Source organism: Alexandromys fortis, unplaced genomic scaffold (genome assembly GCF_014885135.2).
Source record: "Alexandromys fortis isolate MF-2015 unplaced genomic scaffold, M_Fortis_MF-2015_v1.1 scaffold_115, whole genome shotgun sequence".
NCBI lineage: Eukaryota > Metazoa > Chordata > Mammalia > Rodentia > Cricetidae > Alexandromys > Alexandromys fortis.
The window spans coordinates 5677724-5692747 of NW_026067989.1; the positions used below are offsets into that span (position 1 = coordinate 5677724).

The window sequence follows — 15024 nt, forward strand, 5'->3', positions numbered from 1 at the left end:
TTGCCAGTTTTTTTTTTTTTTTTCCGAGACAGGGTTTCTTTGTGGTTTTGGAGCCTGTCCTGTAACTAGCTCTTGTAGACCAGGCTGGTCTCGAACTCACAGAGATCTGCCTGCCTCTGCCTCCCGAGTGCTGGGATTAAAGGCATGCGCCACCACCGCCTGGCTTACCTTGCCAGTTTTCTATGCAAGTCTTGTACCTACAACATCCAGGCAAGTGGTCTTTGTTGGTCACAGGCTACATCTTTTCAGTTTGTCAACTCTCTAAAAAGTCTTTCTCCTTGCCCTAACAATTTGTTCAGGCTGGCCAGGGCACACGCTCAGTCTAAGCTTCAGAACTTAGAACTCTGTCTTTCATGTATATTCCCTAATATAGGCAACAAGCCTGGAAATTTTTGCCAGTTTTGATTATTTACTTCTCTTATCATAGAAAGAGTGTATCTTCTGAGATGTTGGTGAAGAAGGAGCATGGTTCTTTTTCTGAACAAGGTAACACCTCTCTCTTCTGGGTAAAGAAAGGGACATGAGTCAAGATGTTCCCAGGTCTGCCTTCTATGGAGACCAACATACTTGAAGGAACTGCATGTCACAGATCCCCAGAAATGCAGCTAACATGAATAACTGAGGTACTATGATATGTCAGAGACTACAAAGACCATATCTGGATAGTCTGAGACAGGGTTAAGCACACTACCCTTTTTGTTCATTTGTTTTTGTTTTTCAAGACAGGGTTTCTCTGTAGCTTTGGAGCCTGTCATAGAACTAGCTCTTGTAGACGAAGCTGGCCTCAAACTCATAGAGATCCTCCTGCCTCTGCCTCGAGTGCTAGGATTAAAGGCATGCACCACCACTGCCCGGCTAAGCACACTACTTATAGAAGAAAAATATGAAAAGATAAACTGTTTTGGTGTTTGGGGGCCATGGGCTCTCTGTCCAATAACTCAGTGCTACTCCTGTGTCTTAAGAACAGCTATGAGCAATGCATAAATGAAGGAGGGTAATCGAGGATCAATAAACCACATTTATACAGCGGATGGTGGCCTGGAAATAGCTCTTGGGACATAGTTGACAATCTAACATTAAAAGACAAGGGTGGGAACCATGTACAACCATTGGGAAGCAGGGAGAAAATGGTCCCCACTTCCAGGAAGGAGACAGGCAAAGGTTGTGTGTGGCCATAGCTTAGGGTTACTCAACATAAAGGGGTGTGGAGACAACAAGGTTTATATTAACAACAACGTGTTACCAAGGCACACGAGAGTCCACTAGTGGAAACCATTGCTGAGAATACTGCAAGGATGAGAAGTGGAAAAAAATTAGAGGCTAGAAGAAAGCTCAAGGGACAGAAAGCAAAGTGACAGAGGAAAAAAAAACCTAATGTTCGTTCTATCTATCTATCTATCTATCTATCTATCTACCTACCTACCTATCTATCATCTATCTATCTATCTATCTATCTATCTATCTATCTATCTATCTCTATGTCTGTAATCCCATAACCTCAGAAAGAGACACAGAAGGATTATGAGTTCATGACTTGTCTAGGCTGTATACTGATACCGTATTCTCAAAACAAACAAAACAAACATAACAATAAAATCAAAAGAATAGAGAAAGAAGTCACCATAGTCATTATCCTACATGCATCTACCAATGAGTTAGAAATATATAATAAAACCCATATATATGCATATATATAGCTATATATATATAGTTAAAGAACTGAAAACATGGTGATGGTTAAAAATTTTGTTTTTCAAAAGATGTGATCAGGTGCCACAACTATAGTAAAGGAAGTTTATTTCATTGCCTTTTTGCTAAGGACATTTGGAAGATGTATGGTCAGCAATAAAAGTGTGTGTGTGTGTGTGTGTGTGTGTGTGTGTGTGTGTGTGTGTGCACATGCACACAGAGACCACATCTGAGGTCAGTTGTCTTTATTGCTCACACCTATTTCCTTGAGACAGTGTCTCTCACTGAACCTCCAACTGCACAAGCAATTGCTCTGTCAGTAGTTGGACCAAAGCTATTAAGCAACAAGGAAGTGATACAGGACAGTGGTCTTCATTCTCAACCTAATCCTGTAGGCCCCAGACCAGTGGTGCTCAGGCAGGCTTTGCGCATGTCCCATGAGCCTCCAGCAGCTGTGCCTCCTCAGACTCAAAGCTTATTCTCCTCTCTTATTCTTTGCATCTCAGTCGCTCCTTGCCTCACTGACTTCCACTAACACACACATATGTCTTAGGGCCAAGTCTCAGATTTAGTATTCAAATCTGGAGGGTTCTGATAACAGCTTCTCTGTCCCATTGAAGATCAGGAGCAGATGTGGCTGACCACATCTAAGTATGCTCTTCCCCATTGGCTGATTCTCTCCAGCACATCCTGTTTGGTGTCCTGTTCCTCTTTCCAGGACTGGGGGTGATTTAAAAACCAGACCATGGTGGCACCTGCATTTAATCCCAGCACTCAGAAGGCAGGGGCAGGCAGAGCTCCAAATTCAAGGCCAGCCTGGTCTATATAGTGAGTTCCAGGGACAACCTGGGTACACAGAGAAACCCTGTCTCAAAAACAAAAACAAACAAATGCAAACAAACAAACAAACAGACAAAAACCACAAAACCAAAGCCCAACCAGAAACAAATAAACCCCAAAATCAAAAAACAAAGCAAAACAAAAATCTTTGTTGGAGCAAACAAGAATAGGAGAGGGTGTAACTCAGAGAGACGTCTGAGAAGGTGGAGTCTGTGCCCGAGCTGAAGAGACTATGGGCTAGAGCTGGGCCTGATAAGCAAGCTCCTGTGGGGCCGACGGGCTGAGACAGGCAAGGCAGTGACTGTGAGATTCTGGCACCATGGCCTATGCACAGGAAAGGAAAACTCTCCCTTGTGCTCTTCTGCTGCTCTTCGTGAGCTTCCAGGCCCTCATCACTCCTGTCTCAAAGGCCGATGAGGAAACGGCCGCCTCTATTTACTTCCTTCCCACAGTGGAGTTTGCTGTGGACACGTTCAACCGGAAAAGTCAGGAGGAATAAGCCTACAGGGTGGAACATATCCTGAGTTCCTGGAAGGAGGAGGTAAGTGACCACATCCTTGCCTGTCCTGCCTGAATATACCTGCTACTCAGTGAGGGACAGGAGAGGGCAATCCACCTCTTTTGCAGGTTATGGATGACCTAATTCAGCCAGTTTCAATGTTTAACATACTTTTTCCACACAAATTCTTTTAAAATTAGATCATGTTCTATCCACATGCACGATACACATGCCATTCTTATTGGTTTGAAACACTTTAAATGAGTAATTTTAGAGTGAGCATTTCTTTTTAAAGATTTTTATTATATTCATTCATTCATTCATTTAATGTGTGTGTGAGTGTATGTGTGTATGCATGTGTGAGTGTATGTGTGTGTGAGTGTGTGTGTGAGTGTATGTGTGAGTGTGTGTGTGTGTGGTGTATGTGTGTTGGCACACACAGAGGTCAGAGAATAAAGAGAGGAGTTGGTTCTCTTTTTCCACCATGTAAACATTGGATATTGAGATCAGGCTGTCATCCTTGGTGACAAGTGCCTTTACCTGATGAGGCATCTCACTGGCCCCAGAACAGACATTTTTAAGCAGATAAACCACTCAGTATGTGAAAGATTCACACACATAAAGGTGCTGGTAGGTGAAGCTGAAAAATAAGTCAGACACAAAATTTAAAACAAACAAACCAAAACAGTAATTGGTAAAAAAAAAAAAATGGATAAAGTAAAACAAAGATAAACAGAAAAGAGGCTGGGGAATCATGGAGCACAGACAGAGAGCACCAGACAGCTCCTCTTCTCAATTCCCTCCTGCTCTGGGCCCCTGGCTGGCCCACTCTTCCCACTGACCACATCAGACCCTCTTTATCTTCCTATAACGCCCTTACAGAATGCGGTGAGGATAGCAACGCTCATCTCCAGTGCTGCACTTCTGGCTGTGAGGGAGGGGCACTCAGTTCTCCTTCCCTGGCAAGGGAAAGGCCGAGGGCCTCTAACCCTGCCCAGCGCTGAGGCCTCTGAGATCACTGCTCAACATCTAAGTGGTTTTCAGAAGCACACACTGTAAAAGGAACAAGGCTTCTCCTAAAACACTGCTCTGGGCTGAGCTTGCACTGCAGGTGTGTTACTAATAGCTCAATTGAAAAAGTATCTGGAGATCTGTGTCAGGGCTGACTATCCAGGAAGCACTGGTAAAGCCACCACCCTGCCAGAGCATGTCCTGAGTTCTCTGGGAATGCAGGTGTAAGTTCAGGTGTCTGCTGAGAGTGAAGTCTGGGTTTTTATGGCAGAATGTGGGTTACAGGGACTGGAGATAATGGACTCAGCCTTGACGTTTCTGCTTTCCAACAGGTTCTTCCACTTTGGGTTCTTAACTCTCTAATCTAGAGACTGCCTCCCTGGCTTCTGTCTCCATAAAGTTGACACCAGGCCTTGGAAGAACTCCAAATGAAGAAGAAGCTGGAACACACACTGAGCACAGTCACAGAGTCTCTTAAGTGGCTAGAAGGGTCTGTTCACTTTAATTTTTTTTCTGTGTGCAGGTGAATTTTCCAACTGTTTACTCCATGAAGCTTCAGCTGCGTAGAACCGTGTGCAAGAAATTTGAGGAAAGCCTTGACACTTGCCACTTTCAGCAGAGCTACAGTCCAAATAATGTAAGGCAGGGCACACACCTCCATGGTTTTTACAGCTGTGAGGGCTACAGGGACGGACTGGGACAGTAGGAACTGGGCAGTTAGTCATGAGACATCTATGGTCACAAGCAGAGAAAAAAATGAATGGACACAAGTTTCTAGTACTTAGCTTCCTTTTCTCACTTGAATGCAGTGCAGGTTCCAAACCCAGGAAATAGTGCCGCCCCTAGTAGGCTGGGTCTTTCTGTAATTAATGTAATCAAGACAATCCCTTACCAACATTCTTGCAGGCCTACCTGATCTAGGTCATCCCTCACTGAAACAATCTTCCCAGATTTGTAATAAGGATGCTTCTAGTTTGTTCCTGGCAGCTTAGCCCCAAAATAACCACACAGAAACTGTATTAATTAAATCAATGCTGGACCCATTAGCTCTAGCTTCTCATTGGCTAACTCTTACATATTAATTTAACCCATTTCTATTAATCTGTGTATTACCACGTGGCTGTCACTTACCAGTTAAAGTTCCTAGTGTCTATCTCCAGTGGGCTACATGGCTTCTTTCTGACTCTGCCTTCTGCCTTCTTCCTTCTTCAGTTTAGTTTTCCCCACCTAGCTCTGTTCCTTGCGCAGGCCCAAGACCGTTTCTTTGTTAACCAATGGTCATCACAACATACAGAGGGAAATCCCACATCATCCCAGATGATTCTAGATCATGTTAGGTTGATAGTTGAAACCAGCCATCACAGTTGGTAATCCTAGCAGGGTGCTTCATTACTGTTAGGTATGTGAATCACACAGGGACATCCTAGATATTTGCCTGTAGGTCACTGTCTGCTGCCCATGGAATGGAAGCAAGTGTCCTGGGTTACCATGGGGCTTTCGATCAAGATATGGGTCAACACTTGCCAAGGGTTCACTGGATAATCATGTCCAAAGGCCCTCGTCTCCTTCTACTACCTATTGGCCTATGGAAGTGAAAGGGTGAAATGGATGCTATTTGAAGCACAAGCCACAAACTTCCTTCACCGTCTCCTTTCAATGTCTTCTCTTATTCTTTTCCCTCAGACCTTCATCTGCCTGTTCACTGTTGGTACCTTTTTCTGGGTAACAGAGTTCAAGCTCTACAAGCATGAGTGCTCATAGTTCCTCAGGTTGGAGTCATCATGAAGAGGTTATCCTTGGCAGGGCCTCTGTGTGCTCATGTCCCTTGTTTGGTAACATTGTGTAGTGCCAAGACTGAGTATGCCGATAATAACCAAGAAAATTTCATATTGCTCTTGTTTCATCATTTAGAATAGCTCATTAAATATTGCATTTCTGACAACTTTCCGCGTGTGTTTTTAGAGGAAGAACCATGGGCTTGGTGGTGGGGACAGTTTGAGTTTCTAAGATGTTCCCCTAACCTTGACGCTCCTGATGGGGGAACAAAGGAGACATAAGTAACTAAGATGTATCAGAATTGCTGTCACAAAGTCAGGAAGCACAAGGGCTGTGGTCTCCCAGGGTATCAAATATCCATACAGGGCCCAGGTAGATCTTCAGCCACTCTTACCTTAGCGTATGTGTGCAGCCTCTGATCTTCAGAGAGTGGCTTTCATGATTCCCTGGTGACAAAATGAGCAAGTAGGGTTTAGATTTGCTAAAGAATTGCTGATTACTTAATTTCTTAATCAGTCAAGGTGTCCATAAAAATAGTTAAGAATATAGAGTTTGGAAAACTCAATTCCCAAGATTATTAACAAGGACACTTAAACGCTAACTAAAAATCACTGGACTCTGGGCTAGAGAGAGAACAATTAAGGGCATGTATTGCTTTTTACAGAGAACCTGAATTTGAATTTCAGGACCCTCTTCTGGGCTCTGAGGGCACCTGTACCCACATCTGCACATACTCCCATACACATCATTAAAAGTAAACTAAATCTTAATAATCTCTGCATGACATCACCTAGCTGGTGAGAGAGGGCTTCATAGTATTCATCGTAGAAACCTCAGTTTGAGCAAGGGTGGGCATGTGAACACATCCTCACAAATGCTCTGACATCAGGTGAAATTTTAGCACCTAAGGTAAGCGCAGAAATAAAAGGAGACACGCTCACCAGGAATGACAGTTTTACATCACCCTTTTCAACTGTCCCCATCTTCAGGAAACGAATGTTCTCTCTGGTGGTGAGAGAGGACTATAATCTGCTTCGGATGCCAACAATAGATTTGCCTTGGTGACTTCCAAGTACAGCCATATTGCACACCAACCTCAGTACCAAGCAGGCCCACAGTCTGGGATTCTAGCCCCACTCTGAGTAAGGATGCTTTTATTGGTTATAGAGTCTAGAACAACCCAAGGAGAATCTGGCATACCATGTCGGCCAGGTTGTCCCTAGTGATCAGAGCTACAAACCTTCCCCAGTTTCTAGGCTGTTCTTCCATGATCTAAGCTTTATCTTGACCCCAGCAGAACAAGAATCATGGGTCCATCATGTTCCAGCAAATAGGCCTATTCTGATAGATTCCATTGTCCCCAACCATGTTAGCAGGTTTGTTTTCAGGATGACCCTATAGACATGGGCTAGGCCCAGCTCTTCAGGCCAATATCTAAACCATCACCTGTTATACCTTGCTTGTCCCAGGCTTAGGTCAGAAGGTGGTAGAACCTTAAGAGCTGGAACCTAGTGATGAAAGCTAGATCATGGGGATACTTACTTATAAGAGATATGTGGACATCAATCTTTTGTTTTCTTTTTGTGTCCTAATTTCCTTTGAATTTAGAAGCATTGTCTAGATATAAGTTCCTACATGATGTATTACCTCCTCAAAACCACACAAGTACCAAACTAACAAACCGTGGACTAAAAGCTTCAAAACTCTAAGGTCAAATAAAGTTTCCCCCTTTAAGATGACTTTCTTAGTTATTGCACCGAAGCAACAAGTTGACTAATCTTTGTGTGTCTCTATCACCTGGGAGATGGAGACAGTACTCCACCATTCCAGCTCTGTCACCAAGACATCTTCAGTCATAGCCAATGAGTCCTCACCATTACCAGGAACTCAGGTCATCAGAATACCACACATGGTTCAAGGACAACATTTGCTTTTTACTTTTGTTTTGTTTTATCACATTTATTTTTTATGTGCATGGGTTTTACCTGCATGTATATCTATATAACAGTCTGTGTGCCTGGTGCCTGGGCAGGCCAGAAAAGGGCTTTAGATTGCCTAAGACTGCAGTTAAAAATATATGTGAGACACCATATGGGTACTGAGAATTGAACCCAGGTCCTGTGGAGCAACAGCCAATGCTCTTAACCACTGAGCTACCTCTTTAGCCCTGACAACACAATTCTTGAATTGTCACCAGTTGCTTAGTGTTCTTATGGTTCTGTGATTAGGAAGAAACTTTCTACAGCCAGAGAGGAGTTTTGCGAGTCTCCAAGGCAGCACCAAGGACAACAAGCCTCAGCAGCATGATCAAATACCATCAAGCATTTGCGATCACCCAGACAAGAATATGCAAGAGAGCTGGGCTGTGGCAGGGCATGCCTTTAATCCCAGCACTCAGAAGGCAGAGGCAGAAGCAGGCAGATGTCTGTAAGTTGTGAGTTTGAGGCCAACCTGGTCTACAAAGTGAGACCAAGGACAGCCAGAGCTGTTACACAGAGAAACTCTGTCCTGAAAAAAGAATGTGCAAGTTAAGCCCAGAAAGACTTCACACTCCCACAGCACAGGGTCTGTGTCTACTTGTAGAATGAACTGTGATACTTTGCAACAACTAGTGACCTAAGCCCACCTCAGGCCATGCCTCAACAAGGTTTGTCGACATTAACAGTCACCTCCATGGCCTTTGTGATCCCCGTGGTTCCTCATTCCACTAAGCTGATCTCATATGTAGAATGCAGTTATAAACCCTGCATGATCAAGGAAGAGTGGCTGCGTTTCAACAGGATGTGCTATTGACATGAGCATGTTGTGGTTTAGGTAATTCTTGATCTCGGGTTCCAAAACCTTCGTAAGAGCCCTCTGGGTGGTTCTGGGACTCACTCAAATGCCAGCCCATTGCCAGTTGTCACCCTAACTAGCATTGATGCCCTGTCAGCTCAGAGCTTCTGGATCCTTCGTCGTCCTAGGCAATTCTGTTACTTTAAACAATTCCAGCAAGAGAATTCACAACTGTTTGTTGTACAGTTATAATCTTTGCAGTATAGCATGGAAACTAGTATTTTCTTTTAAATCACCTCATTACATTGATGCCAAGAGAGAAAGGCTATTTTCCCAAACATTCCCAAGAAAAGAGAGACTTGTACCTGCTTGATAACACCTCTGTGATTTGTAGTAAAAATTAGCAGGAGTTGAGCAATGCTCAGCTTTTGAGTGACAGTCAAGCTGTTAGAATCTCAAATCTAGGGACTGGAGAGATGGCTCAGCGATTAAGAGCATTGCCTGCTCTTCCAAAGGTCCTGAGTTCAATTCCCAGCAACCACATGGTGGCTCACAACCATCTGTAATGGGGTCTGGTGCCCTCTTCTGGCCTACAGGCACATACAGAGACAGAACATTGTATACATAATAAATAAATTTAAAAAATTACCAAAAAAAAATCTCAAATCTACGTTGTCTTCTTTCTTCCTACTTACTGAGACCTGGAAATGCTCACTGGAACAGTTGACTGTCAAATTTCCCAGAGAAAACTACCCATTCTAAAGGGTTCCAACAGACTGTCCTCTGGGGGTGGCATCTTTTGTGTCCCAGACTACCAGCTAATAGTCACTCGGAATTTTTATATAATATTCCATTATCAAATCACTGCAGGTGGAGCAGAAGGAGAGAGAGCATGAGCAAAAAACTCAGGACTGAGAGAGGTGCACCCACACACTGAGACAATTGGAACTCACCAAGGCCAGCTGGACTGGGTCTGAAAAAGCATGGGATAAAACTGGACTCACCGAACATAGCGGACAATGAGGACTACTGAGAACTCAAGAACAATGGCAATGGGTTTTTGGTCCTACTGCACGTACTGGCTTTGTGGGAGCCTAGGCAGTTTGGATGCTCACCTTAATAGACCTGGATGGAGGTGGGTGGTCCTTGGACTTCCCACAGGACAGGGAACCCTGATTGCTCTTCAGGCTGACGAGGGAGGGGGACTTGATGGGGGATCTCACATCTGATGAAAAACTAAGATAAAGAAAACTTTTAGAAATAAAATTTGTAGCCTTCACTTGGGCAAAGAAGAACACACACACACACAAATATACATACATATATTATATGCATCAGGAATGTCCAATGACAAAGCTATGTTCTACCATTGTCTTTATTAGGGTTACTATTGCTGTGATTAAACATTATGACCAAAAGCAACTTGGAGAAGAAATGTTTTTTTTTTTTTTTTGACTTACATATCCAAAGTCACAGTCAGCCCATTAAAGGAAGCCAAGGCAGGAACTCAAACAGGGCAGGACCCAGGGAGAGGAGCTGTTGTAGAGGTCACTAATGAGTGCTGCTTACTGACTTGCTTAGCCTGCTTTCTTAGAGAACCCAGGACCGCCAGCCCAGTGATGATATCACTTAGAGTGGGTTCGACCCTTCCTCATCAATCATTAATTTTAAAAATGCCCCAAAGCCGGATCTTATGGAAACATTTTCCCAATCGAGGTTCCTTTTTTTTTTTTCCAAATAATTCTAGCTTGTGTCAAGTTAATGTAAGCTAGCCAGCATACGCATCATGAACAACAAGATTTTATAGACTGAAAGGAGAAGAAAGCTGAAGAGACACCATATTTCAATGGCTAAGTAGTTGATTCTATGTGCACTTTGTGAGAGGAGGGCCTACGTGTTTATTTTCTGGAGACAGAGTGTAATAAAAAGGTTCTGGGCAATTGTAGGGTTTTTTTTTATATCTTTGAAAAGCATTATTTTCAAGGCAGCTAGAGTTTTAGCTCGGTGAACATGTTGAGGTAATTTCTGGTTTTTATTTTATTGGTAGAGTAGATTACAAATTTTTCTTTTTACTGATTTTGTTATTTGAAATTTTTTGCCTGTGTTCTACGTATTCTGATTCCCTTATCCTTATCTTCCTCTCATCCCTGTTAATACCCCACCTTTCCACCATCCCCACATTTTTACCAGACTCGTGACCCATGGCTTTGTTTTGTGACCATCTAGTTTATCAGGGAACTTTGTATGACACTTGGATTGGGACTATCTTTTGGAGTTTGAGGGAGTCGTCAGTAGGTACACAACTAAATGCGATGATTCTTCGTCTCCTAATAGTTCATCAGTGAAGAGTAGGTTCTCTGAGTCCTTCTGTCCATGACTGACTGCTGATGGGATGGTACCTGTGTAGACTCAGGGAAGACATCCACAGATGCTGCATTTGTCTTTGGAATGATTGTGTCTTCTGTATCCTCACCTCCAGGGGACACCTCTGACCTTCTTAGGCACATGAACATACACATACTACACACAAATACACATTAATAATAATAATTTTTAGAAAGGAATCTCTAAAATTCAGAGAACATTGTGGAAGAAGGAACAGAAAAAAAATGTAGGAGCCAGAAAATAAAGAGACGAGACGTGAAATAAACACATAAAATCCCAGGCACTTGCAAAAAGCATAGAGCTTCTTAAGCCTGTATTTGCTGCTTCCTAGGAACATCAGGCATCTTCAGAAAAAGGAGCAGGCGTGGACCAGTGCTGTGGGTCCCAGTCAGGGAAGCCCCGTAGAACAAGTATTTTTCAACATGTTGAACTGTTTTGAGCGTGGGGTGCTGATGGTGAAGGAGCAGATGAAGGTCTAAGGGAGCAATCAAAATAGAACAGGGGATGGAGGAGGCTCAGGAAGCCTGTGGTTTATTGTCAGGATCCTGTCTACTCAACTTTATCCCTTTCTTGACCAGCAGTTGGAAGATTTTGGCCTTTGATCTACAGGTGTAACCACCAACTCAAACTCTGCTTGAGTGGTGAACTGTCTGCATCTGGGCTTTCTCTTGATACAGAGGCATTTGGGTGATTGTCCTTACCCAATAAATAAGTGACCCACAGAAGAACTTCTGGACTGTTACTGTGTGATGCAAGCTCCCAGGAAACAGTAGGGGATGCTCTGTTCCAGAAGGAGTTGACTACTGTCAGACATAAGTCATTAGTCAAGCTACTAATTTTTCTTGATGGGAGTCTACCAGCCCTGGATGGCATTATCCCAAGAATTAGATTGCCATTCTCATTGTCCCTCAGAAAAGCTGCTGGTCCTTCTGCTGGGCATAGGTTCTGAAGTGCAGACAGTGGGGCCCCTTCTCTCACTCCTTTTTCAGGCTGTATGTCAGTGAAGGGTCCCTAATATAGCATCAGAATTCACTAGGTTCTTTCCCCTGAATCCAGGAGAGGAGGGTGACCACCAAACAATGAGCAATTGCTACTCATGCCCAAGATGCATGGGCATCATGAAGCCTTGACATCAACAAGGAACAGGCAGCTAATACTGGGAGTGGGCAGAGTTGGGGGCACAGGTTGGCCAGGCCTCTGTACCCAGGCTGCCTGCCTTTTGGGACTCTTTTCTCATTAAGGCTTAGGAAGAAATTCTGGGAAATTCACCACTGGTCACTTCCTGGGTCTTTAAGGATCTCTCTGTCATCTGCTCTTGCACCCCCCTCTCTCCCTGGCAGCACCCACAACTGTGAAAGGGGTGGATGCTGGTGCCCCGCCTTACTTTTTCCAGTTCAGGGTCATCCTGAAAGGGGCAGGTGTCCAGGCTATCCTCAAATGTCTTACAGATGGTCCTTCTCAGCCTCAGCTTCACGAGGAAAGTTGCTGGTAGCTTTTCCTGAAGAGAGAAAAAGCCTGACATGAGAAGACCCTTCTTGCTGCCTGTTTATACACCGGCCTCAGGTCTGTGGTCAGTATGGGGGAGAGACCTGGACTGTCTCCTGAATTTGGAGCTTTCCAAGGCCTGGCATCTCTTTCATGGAGGTGAAAGTCAAGGGCATAGTCTCTACCTTGGAGAGTTAAGAGTTCAGAGGTGGCAGTCTGGTAGAAGCTAGGTGAAGTCACAGGCTGAGTCATATACCACTAATATATCATCTGCCTCAAGTGTCCACATTCTACTCTACCAAATGAGGCCTAAGCTTAACTCTCAATAGGTGTCGGAACCAATACCTGAATTCCTAGAGGACAGGCTCTGGGAGGGTAGTTGTTCTGCTGGTAAGTCAGCCCGAAGAGATGAAGCCAGAAATGCAGTATACTGTCACAACTGTCACCTGATCTCCATCAAGAAAATGCTCGTGTTTCAGTCACTGTGCACCAGCACACAGGATCGAAATGGTGGCTTTAGGGATAAGTTTTTATAATGTGTGCTCTAGAAACCTCCTCCTGCGTTTTCCCACTGTCTCGCCCTCATCCTTTCCCTAGCCTCTCATCCTTCCCATTCTTTCTTCCCACAAGGCCAATCCTGCCTATAGCTAATCCATAGCCATAGTCCACAGGTGAGACTCCAGCCCAAGAGAGCTCAGACAACAGAGTCATCTAGTGCTCTGCAGAGGGTCCCAGAGGTCACAGCGCTGTGTAGGGCTGAAACCCCTCTGCCTTTCTTCTGCTGAGGAAGGAAGAACAAAGTATCCCTTACCCATGACCACAAGGGTGACATTAGAAGATAGTATTGACATCTTAAGGACATTCTGTAGGCATCCCATTACCAGAGATCATTTTAGGATGAAGAAGATGGTCTGATATGGTCAATGAGATGAGTGAGTCTGCCAGGGGCCCAGAGTAAGAGGGAATTGAGAGAAGGAACTGAGCCGGCAGGTGGCTCCCAAGTCAATTAGCTTGTCCCTGGCCACAAGACAGCTGGTGAGTCCTCACTGCCTACTCTTTTGTTCACTCTCTCAGTTTTTGTAATTGCTCATTTGTGTGCATGTGTGTGCACATGTGTGTGCATGGAGCCTAGAGCAACACCAGAAATTTTTCTCAGCAGCTCTTCTCTTTACTTTTTGATGCAGGATATCTCACCGAAACTGAAGCCCAGCTAGACTAGGCTGGTCAAAACCAGTACCTCTCCAGACCTTCCTATCTCTGCCTTCCCAGCGCTAGGATTACACGTGTGCATCTGTGAGTCAGGCTTTTCACATGGGTGATGGGGATCCCAACTATCATCTCTCCGTTTATCTGGCAAGCATTTTACTGGCGGAGCCATCTTCCCAGCCCGCCAATTGCTTTACCATTTGAGTATCTTTGTAAGTTGTCCATGTTCCTCTAAAGAAAACCTGACCATGTTCCTGTAAGTACCCCTAATTAAACTCATTTGATCAATAACAAAAAAAGATAGACAAGCAGAAAAGGTATGAGTTGGGAAGAGGAAAGAAATAAACAAGGGTGGGAGAGGGACANNNNGAAAGAGAGAGAGAGAGAGAGAGAGAGAGAGAGAGAGAGAGAGAAAGAGAGAGAGAGAGAGAAATGGGAGATGGATATTGTGAAAATACACTATATGCATTTATGAGCCGTCACACAAAGCCTATTATTGTGTACGGTAAATATACACTAGCAAAAATCTTAAATTGTGATTTGACATATTTTCAGTCTTTGTCTGTGGAACTTTTGTGCAAATATTTTCTTACTCGGTAGAAATATCTCCCTAGGTGCACCTATTCTAAAGTTATTAATTATTATTATTATTTTGACATAAATATCCAGATCTTCTTATGTGAGTAGACCTAATTTAAAAGAATGTATAAGCTAAAAAAGCATTCTAAACCACTGAGAACAACTGATTTGTCATATATAACTCAACCACAGACTGCAAATGTCTAAGAGACTGTCTTGCCGGCTCCGTCAGGAAACAGGAACTGTAGTAGACAAGGTCACCCACCTGTACCTTTGAGAAACCCATGATGTGAATCGTTCTGTAGGCATACTCGTCCTTGTTCTGACTGTTGAATGCACTCACAGCAAACTTCACTACGTCAGGGTCACTGACTGGCTTATCAATGTAGAGTTTATCCTTTTCCGAACACCATGTGTGAGCTCCCTGGGCTTGGAAACCCAAGAGAAGTAACCATAATGCCGAAGACAGAGCCATCTTCCCAGCTGCGCACGGTATGCCTCCTGTAAGGTCTGCCACTGTCTCAGCTTTTACAGCCCTACTTGCTTAGGTCTAACCCTTAAGTTCATTTCCTGGGCCCAAACTCCTCCCTCAGGGCCTCCTCTCTGCCATCACAGGAAGTTCCTTCCCCCACTTGGTACCACCTCTCCCAGGCAAAACTGTTCTTTCGCCTCCTGTCCTGGATGGAGCAAAAGGGGCCAGGCAGGTGGTTTGGGGAGAACAAGCAAGGGAGAGGCAGAGGGGCCCCTGATCTGAGTCTAGCCACGCTTGTTTCCTGTGC

The 15024-nt window shown here is 44.1% G+C and overlaps 2 protein-coding genes across 4 annotated transcripts; one reads left to right on the plus strand and one right to left on the minus strand.

The window, feature by feature from the left end:
* Nucleotides 1-2814: 2814 nt before the first annotated feature.
* Nucleotides 2815-6066, plus strand: LOC126512046 (cystatin-9-like). The gene is given in 3 exon segments (XM_050159600.1): nt 2815-3070; nt 4563-4676; nt 5723-6066. Coding segments are annotated over 3 exon segments (414 nt in total). The 5' UTR covers nt 2815-2848; the 3' UTR covers nt 5801-6066.
* Nucleotides 6067-9577: 3511 nt separating this feature from the next.
* Nucleotides 9578-14784, minus strand: LOC126512045 (cystatin-9-like). 3 transcript variants are annotated; one of them, XM_050159596.1, is made up of 3 exons: nt 14511-14784; nt 12360-12473; nt 9578-9826 (listed from the first exon to the last, which is right to left on the minus strand). In XM_050159596.1, exons 1-3 carry the CDS (start codon nt 14718-14720, stop codon nt 9707-9709), a joined length of 444 nt encoding a protein of 147 aa, XP_050015553.1. In that variant the 5' UTR covers nt 14721-14784; the 3' UTR covers nt 9578-9706. The 3 variants fall into 3 exon arrangements, with proteins under 3 accessions (XP_050015553.1, XP_050015556.1, XP_050015554.1); XM_050159599.1 differs by lacking the exon at nt 9578-9826 and adding an exon at nt 9860-11450 and having other exon boundaries at nt 14517-14784; XM_050159597.1 differs by lacking the exon at nt 9578-9826 and adding an exon at nt 9861-11450.
* Between the last annotated feature and the right edge of the window lie 240 nt (nt 14785-15024).

Bases quoted from the DNA above. Each gene is read 5' to 3' on its own strand.
- LOC126512045 (XM_050159596.1), bottom strand. From the start codon at position 14,720: ATGGCTCTGTCTTCGGCATTATGGTTACTTCTCTTGGGTTTCCAAGCC. The intron at 12,474-14,510 runs GTGGGTGACCTT...TTCTCTCTTCAG, and splicing joins TGGGTTTCTCAAAGGTACAG to GAAAAGCTACCAGCAACTTT. The intron at 9,827-12,359 runs GTAAGGCGGGGC...TCTTTATCTTAG, and splicing joins ATGACCCTGAACTGGAAAAA to TTTTTCATCAGATGTGAGAT.